The sequence below is a fragment of the Tachyglossus aculeatus genome, chromosome 10 (assembly GCF_015852505.1).
Source record: "Tachyglossus aculeatus isolate mTacAcu1 chromosome 10, mTacAcu1.pri, whole genome shotgun sequence".
NCBI classification, from domain to species: domain Eukaryota; kingdom Metazoa; phylum Chordata; class Mammalia; order Monotremata; family Tachyglossidae; genus Tachyglossus; species Tachyglossus aculeatus.
Genome location: NC_052075.1, coordinates 46,366,187 through 46,382,329, shown reverse-complemented (window position 1 = coordinate 46,382,329; position 16,143 = coordinate 46,366,187). Strand labels below are relative to the sequence as shown.

General features: G+C 42.7%; 1 protein-coding gene across 2 annotated transcripts in view; it reads right to left on the bottom strand.

Moving 5' to 3' along the window:
* The window catches only part of EXOC4 (exocyst complex component 4), a 628,131-nt gene that overhangs the window by 99,076 nt on the left and 512,912 nt on the right, over positions 1-16,143 (bottom strand). For both annotated transcript variants that reach the window (XM_038752201.1, XM_038752202.1), the window contains one exon: positions 14,708-14,863. In XM_038752201.1, the coding sequence (XP_038608129.1) occupies positions 14,708-14,863 (156 nt within the window). The remainder of the gene's footprint in view (positions 1-14,707; positions 14,864-16,143) is intronic.

The following is a 16,143-nucleotide window of genomic DNA, read 5'->3' as shown; positions in this document are numbered from 1 at the left end:
AGACAGACATCAAAACAAGTAAACAGGCTTCTAGACCGTGAGCCCGTTGTTGGGTAGGGACCGTCTCTACATGTTGCCGACTTGTACTTCCCAAGCGCTTAGCACAGTGCTCTGCACACAGTAAGCATTGAGAAGCAGCGTGGCTCAGTGGAAAGAGCCCGGGCTTTGGAGTCAGAGGTCATGGGTTCAAATCCCAGCTCCGTCACTTGTCTGCTGTGTGACTTTGGGCAAGTCACTTCACTTCTCTGTGTCTCAGCTACCTCATCTGTAAAATGGGGATGAAGACTGTGAGCCCCCAGTGGGACAACCTGATCACCTTGTAACCTTCCCAGCGCTTAGAACAGTGCTTTGCACATAGTAAGCGCTTAATAAATGCCATTAAAAAAAAATACGACTGAATGAATAAACAGGCAACAGTATAAATAGAGAGCTGCTTCGACAGGGATCACCTTCACTAAACTTCAGCTGGGTTCAACAGACTGAAAGCTCACTGCGGGCGGGGAATGTGTGTACCAACTCTGTTGTATGGTATTCTCCCAAGCAACTAGTAGCAGAGAAGCAGCGTGGCTCAGTGGAAAGAGCCCGGGCTTTGGAGTCAGAGGTCATGGGTTCGAATCCCAACTCCACCACATGTCTGCTGTGTGATCTTGGGCAAGTCACTTAACTTCTCTGTGCCTCAGTTACCTCACCTGGAAAATGGGGATTAAGACTGTGAGCCCCACGTGGGACAACCTGATCACCCTGTATCCTCCCCAGCGCTTAGAACAGTGCTTTGCACATAGTAAGCGCTTAACAAACGCCTATTATTATTATTATTAACTAGTAGTGCTCTACACACGGTAGGTGCTCAATAAAAACCACCGGCTGATCTCTGTCCGGCTCACCCGAGGTGAAGCAAATCAGGCAGTGGACATCATCTCCCTGTTGATCTCTGTGGGTCACATCCAGAAACACATAGCTGCCAAAACAAACAAAGCCCTGAAGCCCCATGCCTCTTCTGCCTTCTTCTATACTCCTAACATCAACCAGTTGCCAACATTAACCCACTCCCTTCACTTCCAGAGTGGGTTTAAGTAAGGTGACAGACATGTTTTCTACATATGCCTATTCTGCAGATTAATGCTGACCTTTATAGGCTCCTTCCAATGCCAACCCTTAATAGCATCTTTAATGCTAGAGGATTTCTATGCATTACTTATTTAGTACTGATCTGTTTCTCAGTGACTCATTTATCCACTTATGTTTATTATCTATTCTCATACTCTTAAAAATATTGCATAATTTTCATCTAAATCAACTTGTCTTTGCCATTAGATTTTAAGCTTCTCAAGGGCCAGGATCACAAATTCCAAATTTTCTCCCCTCACCAAGTACAGTGTTCCGTACAGTATGTTTGGTTTTGTTCTCTGTCTCCCCCTTTTAGACTGTGAGCCCAATGTTGGGTAGGGACTGTCTCTATATGTTGCCAATTCGTACTTCCCAAGCGCTTAGTACAGTGCTCTGCACATAGTAAGCGCTCAATAAATACGATTGGTGATGATGATGATGAATAAATACCGTGATATTGGTTTTCCCTCGTTTTCAAAGTAGCATTTTATGAATGATTTACTACCGTACTGTGACTACTTTTTAGGGGACTTTAGAATTAAGGTATTCCTAGTTAACATCTAGGAGCTCCTACTAGGCATTAAGAGACATAGTTCAACAAAGACCTTAAATATTTCATTTCCTCCCACTAAAGAATGGCTTTTTTCATCTCAGAATGCCTCATCACTGAAAGGAGCATTAAGTGTTCTAAGACTGCTACGATTCTAGTCAGTGTACTGGAGTGGAAAATATCAACACTGAAACACCCAATCTCGAATTGAAGGGTCAGACTCTGAACTCAAGTCTGGAGTGGACATCATGAAAGGAATTGGAACAAAGTGCTACTGCACTCTTAGTCATTCAGAGAAATCTGCTCCTACTGATTTAGATTTGTATATGGTCATATAGGGAGAAAGTCTTACACTACTCCTTATAATTAAAGATCTTAATTAAATGGGGGTTCTTGTGTCTCTGTAACTGTCTCTTCTGCCAAAGCACTGTACTGTTTGTGACACTAATGTGTCCTCCAAATTAAACAGTTTGCTTCTTTTTCTGACTTGTCACTCAATCTCAATACAGCCATATAACAAATCGGTTGGCAGAAATCACAATTTGGTGAGTTTAAAACTCACATTTTTTTCATCTCTACACTAAAGTGAACTGTGTACTCTTTTTCTCCCTGTTAACATTAACCATCTATCTGTCCTGGGGGAGCTTCGAGTACCTCAGTTCCCATGGCAATAGGTTCTATTACTGAACCTTGTTTGGCAAAAAGTTGGAAAATGCTCCCAAGTCTCCAAAATGGAATTCCCCTGAATGGTTAATTTGTACACTGTAAGCAGAAAAGTCATTCAGGTTTTTCAGTCTCCTAGAATTATCAAGAGTCCATCTACACGGCAGTTTATAAAGCCCTGAAGCTGATTGCTTCTGACCTTAGATTCACCAGAAGCTAGCTTAACTAGTGAGGATTAAGTGAAGGTTGGAAAGGAAATGCAAAACAAATTCACTATTTCCCTTAGTTCTCAATTTTCTCTGCAATTCTTCTGTGCAAAGAGAAAGCTCCTTTACAGTACAAGTTGCAAACTTCAGATGCAATAATGCTCAAATGGACATTCTGTGCACTCAGGGTCGACTTCGGGACTACACATGATATGCTGCCCTGGAGATGAAACATTGGCAGATTTGCATCTGGAAATTAGGCAATTTTTTTCCAGAAGAGGGAACTTATCTTTAACTCCCATGATAGATGAACAGATAACAAATAACATCTATGAAACAGCGGCACAGATTCCAGGCTCTAAAGACTAAGCAGTAACAGCCAACGTTATACTCGCTGTTGAATTAACCTGAATAATTGAAAATGTTCTATTTAGCCTATGTCATTCATGTTTGTGTTTATCAGAATTTTCTCCAGAGACTATTAGTTTATGGCTATTTCCTACTTGATTATTTCTCATTTGCTAGATCAAGTCCTTCTCGAAGATCTCAATCTGTCGAGAACAAAATGATTCTTGGAGAAACCGAGGCCCACAGCACCTAATATCCAGTCAATTCTGACTCAGAACTAGAATCGGTGTCTTAACTCACAATTCAGGGCTTCTCCACCAGCCTGGCTCAGCTGCCTCCTGAGAGAAATAGGTGAAAAATTGCTTTTGAAATAACGATCATCATTAAAAACCTAAGCTTGCTTAAAAATAATCCTGGGACAGGTGATGCTGATGCTCACGGTATCTGTGAGTGCTTACTAAGTGTCAATCAATCAATCAATCATATTTATTGAGCGCTTACTGTGTGCAGAGCACTGTACTAAGCACTTGGGAAGTACAAGTTGGCAACATATAGAGACGGGGTAGATACAAGTTAATTGGGTTGGATATACTCCCTGTCCCACATGGGGCTCACAGTGTGTGCAGGAGGGAGGACGGGTATTTATTTAATCCCCATTTTACAGTTGAGGAAACTGAGGCACAAGGAAGTTAAGTGACTTGTCAAGGTCGCATAGCAAGCAATTGGCAGAGCCATGATTAGAACCCAGGTCCTCTGGAGCCCAGGGGCACGCTCTTCCTCTATGCCATGCTGCTTGTAGTACCTCAGGGCTCAGATGAGCAGCTCCAGTTTCGGGAGAGAGTCTAGGGCAACTCAGAGTGGCCCTGGAAGGCAGAAAAGGCCTCTCTGGACTTACTGGAGTCAGGGACTACTGCAGCCTTAAAGAGCCCTTGCAGAGGTTGGGAGGGGAGATCAACCACCTTTCACTAAGCCAGCAAGATTCACCTCATTTTCTGACCCATCCTCCTGCCGTTTCATTTTAAAGCTGCTTTGGTTCTCAATAATCAGTAGAGACAGTGACCCTTTGTTTCAAGGCTACACAATTCTGGACCATCTTCACAGGGGCCTTTCTATGCTACTCACCCTGTCCTCTTACTTCCTGAGGCAATGATCCTCTCATTCCCAAATGCCTGTCAAAATAGAGAATTCTCTTTGCCCCTAAAATGGGGTAGCTTCCCTCAACTTTCCTCCACTTTAGGTAAGGGTTGAGGAGGCCAGAAAGCAGTTGGGCTTTTTTTGGTGTTTTTTTTTAATGGTATATGATGAGGTAACTGAGGCACAGAGAAGTTAAGTGGTTTGCCTACAGTCACACAGCAGACAAAAACTCCTCAGTCTCGGCTTCAAGGCTGCCCATCACCTCGCCCCCTCCTACCTCACCTCCCTTCTCTCCTTCTCCAGCCCAGCCCGCACCCTCCGCTCCTCTGCCGCTAACCTCCTCACCGAGCCTCGTTCTCACCTGTCTCGCCATCGACCCCCGGCCCACGTTCTCCCCCTGGCCTGGAATGCCCTCCCTCCGCACATCTGCCAAGCTAGCTCTCTTCCTCCCTTCAAAGCCCTACTGAGAGCTCACCTCCTCCAGGAGGCCTTCCCAGACTGAGCCCCCTCCTTCCTCTGCCCCTCCTCATCCCCCCCCGCCTTACCTCCTTCCCCACCCCACAGCACCTGTATATATGTTTGTACATATTTATTACTCTACTGATTTTACTTGTACATATTTACTATTCTATTTATTTTGTTACTATGCTTTGTTTTGTTGTCTGTCTCCCCCTTCTAGACTGTGAGCCCGCTGTTGGGTAGGGACCGTCTCTAGATGTTGCCAGCTTGTACTTCCCAAGTGCTTAGTACAGGGCTCTGCACACAGTAAGCGCTCAATAAATACGATTGAATGAATGAAAAGTGCTGAAGCGAAGATTAGAACCCAGGTCCTTTTCACTCCCAGGCCCATGGTTCTAACCACCAGGCCATTCTGCTTCTCACCTGCTCAAGTACTTAGTTTCAAGAGAAAGCCACTACACAAATGTTTAGCCAAACAGAAAATGAAACCTTTCATGATCCAAAATTAAACCTAAAAGCATCATTCAAAACAAACCAAATGACCCTTTGTTTCTGCTCCTTAATGCTACTTTGGGCGTAGGCCTGAAGCGGATGACTGTTTGGATTATTACTTCACCATCCAAGATACTTCATTCACCCAATAGTATTCACTGACAACTTACTAGGTAGAGTGGTAGAAATTTTAAAACAGGTAACAGAAGGAAAAATACGGAAACAACGGGTAGTAATAAGGGTATGGAAGTGTGAATGAATGAATAAGCTGATGTAAGATAAAGTCTTCCACTGACTTCCAACAGATGAGGCTTTGGTATTGAGACTTTAGTGGTAGAAGAACTAGTAAATGTATTTACTGAGCACCTGAGTGCAGTGAATTGTACTAAAGTGCTTGGGAAGTAGAAAACAGAAAAATGAAATGCTCCTTACCTAGTTAGAGGTTACAGTGTAGAAAGAAACAAAAATATTAACAGAGTAACTGAAGTTAGTATTTGAATACAATTTAAGAGACCTGTGCAAAGGACCTGGGTTCTAATCCCAGCTCCACTACTTTCATTCAATCACATTTATTGAGCACTTACTGTATGCAGAATACTGTACTAAGCGTTTGGGAGAGTACAACACAACAATAAACAGACACATTCTCTGCCCACAACAAGTTTACAGTCTAAAGGGGGGCTTACAGACTGCTGTGTCACCTTGGGCCAGTCACTTCACTTGTCTGTGCCTCATTTACCTCATCTGCAAAATAATATTAATAATAATAGTAACGATGACATTTATTAAGGGCTTACTATGTGCAAAGCACTGTTCTAAGTGCTGGGGAGGTTACAAGGTGATCAGGTTATCCCACTTGGGGCTCACGGTCTTAATCCCCATTTTACAGATAAAGGAACTGAGGCCCAGAGAAGTGAAGTGACTTACCCGAAGTCACACAGCAGACAAGGGGCGGAGGTGGGATTAGAACCCATGACCTCTGATCGGGGGGGATTAAGACTAAGCCCCACGTGGGACATGGACAACCTGATTAACTTGTATCTACCCCAGCTCTTAGTTCAGTGCCCGGCACATAGTAATGGCTTAACAAATACCATAAAAAAATAAAATTAAAGGAATTGACTATAGTGATAGAGGCTTATGCAGTGCGATTTGCTCGCTCTTCCCTGCCGGTTATGTTTCTGCAGGGCAGAAAGAATAATGAGAGAATAATGAGAGGCAGCATGGCTTACTGGAAAGAGCAAGGCCTTGGCAATCAGAGGAAGTGGGTTCTAATCCCGCTCCATCACTTGTCTGCCGTGTGACCTTGGGCAGGCCACTTCACTTCTCTGTGCCTCAGTTACCTCATCTGCAAAATGGGGATGAAGACTGTGAGCCCCACGTGGGACCATCCGATTATCTTGTATCTACCCCAGTGCTTAGAACAGCGCTTGGGGATTTTTCTAAGGCCTGTTCACCCAGATGGTCCTTTGGTTGGAAACCTTTGCCACGGATGACACAGCCCCAACAGGCAGAGCTGGAACTAGAATCCAAGTCCCCTGATTCTCGGAGCAGTGCTCTTTCAAATGTACCAACAGCAGGGCTAAATTGATAAATGTATACATTAATGGTGTTTAGTGAACACTTACTAAGCACTTGGTAGAGTGCAACACAGTTGGTAGACACATTTCCTGCCCACAAGGAGCTTAAATAATGTTCAGAGTCTCTAAGTCATCACATTCTGAGGATTCTTCCCTGTTATTGTCAAGCTAATGCCAAAAGGAGAAATATCATCCTGAGAGAATAATGAAGTGCATACTAAATCACTCAGCATCAATGGGTAACTTTTTAGGTGGTTCCCCAGTTAACTGTCTGTCTTTTATGTTTCACTCTGAAATGTCCAACTTTCTCATCTAGTACTGCTTGGCAGTGTTCCTATAGCCATCTCTGACCTTCATCTCATTAACAGTTGGAGAAAAATTAGCACATCCATTTCCCCCTTGTCCTTACTGAATATATTCATGTTCTGGGGTTCATCTTTCCTTTCAATAATTTGGCTTAAAAAAAATCACACCTGGCACCTAGAGAGAGGGAGAAGAAAAATCTCTATTCTGAAAATGGGTCTTAATTGTTCTCCAACAAATCTATCCTTTGCTGAGTTCTTCAAATATATCTTGAGATATTTTTCCTGCTGCCATTCTTTTTAGATCCTTCTGACTATTTGTTCTTTATACTTCCTCAGCTCCTGTTTAATTTCCAGTTCGCCTTTTAACCAGCGGCATTTGTGCTCCACTCCATTCATGCGGTTCAGGTAGGGTTGCTATATCCAAAGAACACTTTATTAGCCCTAATAAACTCTCACATTTCTTTATCTCTCCTGGCTTGGATTTTCTTGAAATCTCAGAGACAGCCTGCGGGCTAGTTCTGGGCTTTTTTGTTTGCTGCTCTCTTTCAATATTTTCTATTTTCTCTTAAGGTTGATGACATTAGCTTTACTACACAGAAGTCCCTGTGTTTATATAGAATCAGAGAATAATAGAGCTGGAAGGGATCTCGAGAGATCATTTGGTCCAGTCCCCTGCCTTCAGGCAGAGCCTTTCTTCTGAGAAGTTCTAAGCGCCTCATACATGATCTTGTTCACTCACAGATCTTTATTTTTTGAAACTTTTTTTTAGTGCGGTAAGCAAAGTCTAAATAAATGAATATATTTAAAACATGTCGAGTACCTAGTACGGCCATAGACACCCTGCAAGCACTCTATACGTACTTGTTGACTGAAATAAGATAGATGCAAGCTATATGCATATCTTTCTACATTACCTGCTTTACACACATTTCCATTTTGATTGTCTGCAACACTTTCTTTAAAGCATCCAATTTCAAACTGCAACATAACAGTCTAACTGCGAACAAATGGTTTTCCTCTGCTACCTCCCTTTTATTTCTTCTTTCTTCTCTCCCTTGGAAAAGGTTATCTGTTCTTCAATTCCATATTTTGTCCTTTCTGCCAATCTGTTTGTACTTTCAACCTTATTTTTTTTATGGTATGTAAGCACTTACAACGTATCAAGTCCTGTTCTAAGCACTGGGGTAGATAATAGTTAATCAGGTGGGGCAGAGTCCCTGTCCCTGATAGGAGGGAGAACAGATTTTGAATCCCCATTTTGCAGGTGAGGCAACTGAGGCACAGAAGTTAAAGTGACTTGCCTAAGGATGCACGGACAGGCAAGTGGTAGTTCAAAACCCAGGTCCTGACCCCCCAGACCGTGCTCTTTCCATTAGGTCAGGCTGCTATGTGTTGCCAATTTGTACTTCCCAAGCGCTTAGTACAGTGCTCTGCACATAGTAAGTGCTCAATAAATACGATTGATTGATTGATTGCTTCTCTCCTTATTACTAACACTTTCACTGCTAGCTGTCCCATGATCCTTAATGCCTGAGGCATTTGTTGATTATATACTGTCCCTCCTCTTTGGTCCCCTTTTCACCTGAAACTGAAACTACAACTTTTCCCTATATATGCCAGTCTGCGGCTTTGCCAGTAAGGTCTGGGTTCCAGAATGACTGGGTATTAGAAGCAGCGTGGCTCAGTGGAAAGAGCACGGGCTTGGGAGTCAGATATCATGGGTTCTAATAATAATGATGGTATTTGTTCTAATCCCAACTCTGCCACTTAGCTTTCGGCAAGTCACTTAACTTCTCTGAGCCTCAGTTCCCTCATCTGTAAAATGGGGATTAAGACTGTGAGTCCCCCGTGGGACAACCTGATTACCCTGTATCCCCCCACGTGCTTCGAACAGTTCTTGGCACATAGTAAGCGCTTAACAAATACCAACATTATTATTATTACTATTGGCCACAAAACCATCATCTCCCTAGCTTAACAGCCAATATCAGTTTTTATAATGACATTTATTAAGCGCTTACTATGTGCAAAGCACTGTTCTAAGCGCTGGGGAGTTTACAAGGTGATCAGGTTGTCCCACGCGGGGCTCACAGTCTTAATCCCCATTTTACAGATGAGGTAACTGAGGCCCAGAGAAGTGAAGTGACTTGCCCAAAGTCACACAGCCGACAAGTGGCGGAGCCGGGATTTGAACCCATGACCTCTGACTCCAAAGCCCGAGCTCTTTCCACTGAGCCATGCTGCTTCCCCTGCCACATCAACCTCATGGCTGCAGCCAATCCCGGCGGCAAACTGCCCACGTTTCTTTCGTACCACCACCTCAGCCGATGGATGAGACGCAATCTCACAGACCCTCATGTCATCAACTCATCGGCAGGCAGGGAGGCAGAGTGAAATTTGGGGAATTCACCGCTGGAAATTCACTCAGCTGCCCTGCCTCTTCAACTACAAGGAGCGGGCCTCTACTTTTTCACATGTGCTTTTGGGCTTTCCATGTTCCGTTGCTCTGAAACCTCACATTTCCCTTGATTAGTTGTCACCATCTCTATGTACTTTTCACAAAATTGGCAAACCACTCCTCCATTAATAAAGCACTCAATTTTTCCACTTGTGAGATTCGAAAATTCAATGAGGATATGCCTAGGCACCCTCCCTATTGGACTAATTCTTTCTGTTTCCACCACAGAGTTACTGGTGAATTTTATTCATTTTGAATAGTAATAATAACAATAATAATAACTGTGATATTTGTTAAGTGCTTACTATGTGCCAGGCACTATTCTAAGTGCTGGGGTGGATACAAGCAAATCAGGTTGGACACAGTCCCTGTCCCACATGGTGCTCACAGTTTAAATCCCCATTTTACAGATGAGGTAACTGAGGCACAAAGGAAGTGGAGTGATTTGCCCAAGGTCATAGAGCAGACAAGTGGGGAGCCAGGATTAGAACCCAGATCCTTCTTAATCCCAGGCCCATGCTTGAATAAAAACTGGTTCACTCTTTGAGGGATGTAAAGTATTCCTTTCAATCAACCAATGATTTTTATTGAGCGCTTACTATGTACAGAGCACTGTTCTAAGTGCTTGGAAGAGTAAAGAAGAACAGAATTAACATACACACTCCCTGCCCTCAATGAGTTTAGTTTCCCAAAAATGATTGGTGTCCTTTAATTTTTCTGGGACCTTTAAGCAACAAATACATCAGCGAACTCAATGATGGATGAATTCATGGTTAAGTGGTCCATTATGAATTACTAGTGGGAAAGTGGGGGACATATTGGGGAAAAGTTGGGCATGTTAGCTGATAAATCCCTGAACATTAAGGTGATTTAAAAGAGGACCATCACTGCTGCATAATTACTACTATACAGTAATGCTCGATAAATACCACTGCTACCATCCATTAGTCAAAGGTATTTACTGAGTGCTTACTGGGTGCAGAGCACTGTAATAAGCACTTGGGAGAGAACAATACAACAGAGTTGCCTGCCCACGATCAGCTTGCAGTCTAGAAACAAGCTTCCAGTCTACCATGCTCAGAGACAGAATATTGGGCAGGATGGACCATTAGTCTGACTCAGTAATGGCATTATCTGGTTCTTATGCACAATGCCAACCTGCTTTCCGTACTTAGATCTCCTCTGTCTCACGGCCACCCCCTTGCTCAAGTCCCTCCCCCATCATAGCTGACAGAGCGTCACTCTCTCCACCTCCAAAGTCACTCTAAATCACATCGCCGATTAAACCCTCATTCCCCCTCCTAGATCTTAGAACTGTACCCTTTAAGCACTTGATGATCCACCAATCAAACTTACTGAACACTAACTGTGCGCAGAACACTGTACTAAGCACTTGGGAGAGTACAACATAACAGAGTTGGTAGAAACGTTCCCTGTCCAGAATGAGCTTACAGCTACCTTTGGCCTCACAACCCTTATGTACATATCCTTATACCCTGCCATTTTCCCTAAGCGTCTACCTTTGAAACTGTAGGCTCCTTGTGGGCAGGGATCAAGGCTACCAACTATATTGTACTGTATTCTCCCAAGCACTTAGTACAGTGCTCTGCACACAGTAAGCACTCAAATACCACTGACATCCTGATACATTGATTGAATCGCCCCACAGATTTGACTAGTTCCCCAATAGCTCTAACTGCAGCGGAGGTCAGAGAACAAAGTAATTTTAAAACAGTTATATTTCTGATTTAGGGATCAAAACATTGTTTCTCTAAACAGTATCTAATGGACTATTCATTCACTCATTCATTCGATCATATTCAGCTACTTACCAGAGACTCCAAAGGGGCACTGGAAGGAACGGCAATGCCAATTTAGAACAAATTACATAATTTTGTAACTATTACCAAAAGCAACTCTGTGAACATGCTTTCGATGCTATATGACATGCTCAACAGACTATTGGGGGTGGCAGGAGATTATGATGTTACTAATAGATTTTGCAATGTCCTTAATCCTCAAACAGATTCAATTCCTGACTCATCAATGTGTAGTCGGTTCCTATTATTCCAGTAGAAAGTACAGCACCTCCAATCCTTTAGACTACTAAATTCCTTATCACCCATCTGATTGCGAGCGGGAGGTGCAAAACTCTAGTTGACAGTTGTTGTTTTTTAATCTGGGCTTTATCACCAAATGGATCCAGTCCCTGGGTTACAGCCAACTACCTAGGGATTTGCAGAGAAATGTCCATCATCCTGAGAAATTCAGGAATAGAATGGGCAGCGCTCCTACTACATCTTGCCTCATTCAGCCCACTACTGAGCGCCCGGCGAGGAGAACTGCATTGCTTTTACTCAGTGGAAACACAAAGATCCCAAATCTTGGATCATCTTTTTTTGGGTGGCAGAGCAACAGAAAGAAACCCACCTTCAGCTCCTTTGAGAGCGAGGGGCCCATTTTTCTGTTTAGCCCGATGAAACCTCAGTCTGCTTTATTCTGTCCCCTGTTTCCACTTCAAAGTTGATAAGGGAAATAATACATTTTGTTTTTAGTTTAAAGAAAAATAGAAAAAAAAACCCGGATTTGGTAATGAAGTGACTCTAACCTTTATTCAACGCAAAGGGCATTGGATTCCACATTCATCCGAGCGCCAAATAGCCTTCAGAGCTTTAAAAACTAATTATAGGAGGAAAGGCCTGACTTTTCAGTCCTCTCGGTCCTTGCCAAGTTCCACGACACTCTAATGTGCTCAATCAAAGCTCTTTGTCAACCTCACAGCACTGGAATATCAATGAAGAGAGTCGCCTGGTACCTACCTTGGCTTCTGACTTCTAATCATAATGGAAAGTGGGGACAGGTTAAGACGACAGAATCAATCATACCCCATGTTCGATGTAAGGGATCTTTTCCTCCTGCCTTAAAATGAATATTATGCATATTGTACGTGAATGCTTTTCTAGAGAGATTTGGAGAAAATCTTTCTCAGTGAACAGGGGCTGGGCAAGAGATCCAGACATCAGAGTTTCAATCCTCATACCGATAGGTGCCCTTGTACACCTCTCTCTCTGTCTTAATTTCCTTGTCTCTAAAATGGAACTTACAAATCCAAACCCTTATCGCAAGGCTGTTGTGAGAAATAACTAATAAAAAGACTGTAAATCTATTTGCAAATTGGAGTGAGTCCAAAGGAAAACAATGGTAATGAATGAAGGGTTGGAAAATGGGATCTATTAGAAATTGGGATTAATTAACTCGGAGAACCAAAAGATGAAGAATGAAGAAAAACAACTGTCATGGGTTATTACAAGATAAGGAAGATGGTAATAAGAAGTTCTTCATCTCCCAAATTAGCAGTACTTCACAATTTGGGATAACCAACAAACAGAATTGGGACATTTGCGTTTCCATCACAAAGTGGACACGCATGCATATTGCAGGAACAAAGAAAATGGATTTTGGAGAACTATAGGAGAACTTGTGACGGCAAGGTAGAGAGCTAGCTAAAATCACCCTATATGAATGCAGTCCATTTTGCAAAGAGCAAATACCTACTTATTTTCACCGATCAATCAACTGTATCTACTGAGTGCTTACTTTGTCTGCAGAGCACTGTACTAAGCAATTGGGAGAGCACAATTCAACGGAGTTGGAAGGTGTGATCCCTGCCCACGAGGAGGTTCCAGTCTTCAGGGAGAGATATGCATTAAAAGAAATTTTGGATTGGGGAAATAGTAGAGTATAAGGATATTTACGTAAGGGTCGCGGGACTCGGGTAAGTATCAAATTGCTTAAAGGGTATACAGCCAAGTGCACAGTTGAAGTGGAGGGGAGGGCAGAAGGGGAAAATACGGGCTAAGTCATGCATAATCAGGTGGCCAGAATAAGGTTTATATTCGAATACAGCTTAAAGATCCATGATGAATCCAATTTTGCTACTAATTCCTTCTTTAGAGTACAAGCATCTTTGTTGTATCATTCTCATGCTCAATTCCATTCACAAAAGACAAATCTGACGACTTCGATTTCAAAGCAAAGGGCCTACATCACTACCACTGCATAATATCCAAAGAATGACAAAGAGAGGTGGGAGGGCAGAATTATGAGTAACCAACCACAAAAATTCATCTAGCTTTTTCAAATCAGGTCAGTGACTCATTGATTAATTTTAGCTATACGATGAAAATGAATACCTTGTTATTTTTTAAAAGTAGTAGTTAATTTGGGTCCTCTCCCTCCCAACATCCTCCAGGAAGCTCCTAAAAAAGAGTTTGTGATTTTTTTCTCCTGATTCCTGACCCAATCTCACAGACCTTGAGAAGTAGCGTGGCTTAGTGGAAAGAGAACACGCTTGGGAGTCAGAGGTCATGGGTTCTAATGCCGGCTCCACCACTTGTCAGCTGTGTGACTTTGGGAAAGTCACTTAACTCCTCTGTGCCTCAATTACATCATCTGTAAAATGGGGATTAAGATTGTGAGCCCCACATGGGACAACCTGATCACCTTGTATCCTCCCCAGTGTTTAGAACAGTGCTTGGCACATAGTAAGCACTTAACAAATACCATCATTATTATTATTATTATTGGAACTTCATGGGAATCTCTAACATAGCCCAATCTCTCATTTTTCACATCACTGTTTCCCAGCTACTCAAAAACACCAGAACACTTTCCCCTTCCCTCATTCCTTCCAGATCTGGATAACAAGGAATTCTACTCTCTCATACTCTTTCCCAGCCTCTATTTCGGGGGGACGAAACTCCAGAAATTTTGTGATTGTTACTCCCACTCAAAAGTCCCTGCCATGAATTCCCAAGAGGAATCTGGAGTTTTTTTGTTTGTTTTTTTAAAAGTAGGAAGTAGGGTGTTTGGCTCTTTGGAATAGCAAAACCTGGAAGTGTGAGCTTCATTTAGCAGCGCTTTGAGGTGTATAAGCATAGCTGAGGGTGGGAGGAGGAGGAGGAGGGGGGCCCTGCTGCATCCTTTCGAAGCCCACTTAAATAATAATGATAATAATAATAATAATGGCATTTGTTAAGCACTTACTATGTGCGAAACACTGTTCTAAGCACTGGGGAGGATACAAGGTGATCAGGTTGTCCCTTGTGGGGCTCACAGTCTTAATCCCCATTTTACAGATGAGGTAATTGAAGCCCAGATAAGTTAAGTGACTTGCCCAAGGTCACACAGCTGACAAGCGCCGGAGCCAGGATTAGAACCCATGACCTCTGACTCCAAAGCCCGGGCTCTTTCCACTGAGCCATGCTGCTTCCCCAATTAATTTGCTTCTCTAATTAAACTGCTTCCTAGCACTTGGCAAGAACTGGAATTTCTTGTGGAATAAAGTACCGATCAAACATACAAATTCTTTCACCAAGCTTAAAACTCCTTGGAACTTTCTTTACCTTATGAAATCTTCCTCCTCTTCTCTCTTTGGCCTCAGTTGTTTGGGCTGCGCCATATTGATCCAGTTTGGCAATGACTTCAAGAGTCTGCTGATATCATCGTCTTTTGCCCAGGATGCACTGATCACTAGTTTCTCCTCCGACTGGGCAATGCCCCTAAAACAACCAAGAGAGAAAAGCAAAAATGATGCCATTTATTATGTGCTAAGCTCTGGAATAGACCCAAGATTGTCAGACCAGACAACATCCCGGTCCCAAGGATTTCATGAGGTGAGTGAGAAATTCATACTAGCCCCAGGTTTTGTGTCTGTCCTTAAAGTGCTGTTAGAAGATCCCTGGGACATGTAATTCATCATCACAGGAGGTACTTTGGTCCTTTAGGCATAACAAAAAAAAACGGGCTCTAGTTCTTTCTCTGCAATTGGCAGAGGACATCATCTGAGGAAATCCTGGCCTCTTCCCCATGGACTGAAAATCCACTCATTGTTTATCTTAGAATAAATGAGATACTGTCGTCTTATTTGAATCATTAAACCACAGCACAAGCATCACATGAAGGGGCACAATATAAGTTTCATCAAAAAGCCGGTCCGTCAGTTGTCCGACAAATTATAGGTGTATGCCTCAATCAGACTCTCTTAGGATCAAGAAACATTCTCCACCTCCAGCCTTTCCGTTTAGGCTGCCAATTAGGGCCAATTATGGAGCTGTTTTTGAGTTAGGGACACTCATCCATTAAAAACTTGACCATAATCATTAACACACTTCATTCAAGCCACTGGCTTTCAAGCGGCAATAGCCCTTGATGACGGCTGCCTTCGGTGGATTTGAACCCAATGATCTAACGATGTTAGGCTCTGAATCATGTCCCCGGGAAATACCCGGTCCCCTTGGTTACTTATTCAGTTGGCTCTTACTAGAAAGCAACATATTAAATACTAAACTTCTTCCTACTTACACTGCTTCGTTGTTTAACATTTCTCTCAGCATAATTAATTTCTAGGGCTTGAAAACCTCTGCCAGGAAGTCCAAATGATCAAAATGACATTTATTTATAAAGATAATGGGTGGCTGGCTTCCCCTAAATTGATCAAGGGTACAGTTTTTTTTTAAAAATCAATTTATCAATCAAGCTACCGTATTTATTGAGTGCTTACAGTGTGCAGAACAGTACATTGAGTGCTTGGGAAAGTACAACACAACAATAGAACAAACACATTCCCTAGACTGTGAGCCCATTGTTCCTAGACTGTGAGCCCGTTGTTGGGTAGGGACCATCTCTATATGTTGCTGAACTGTACTTCCCAAGCGCTTAGTGCAGTGCTCTGCACACAGTAAGCACTCAATATGATTGAATGAATTCCCTGTCTTCAATAAGCTTATGGTCTTGAGGGGGAGACCATACTAAAAATACATTAATTTTTATTAATGTATTA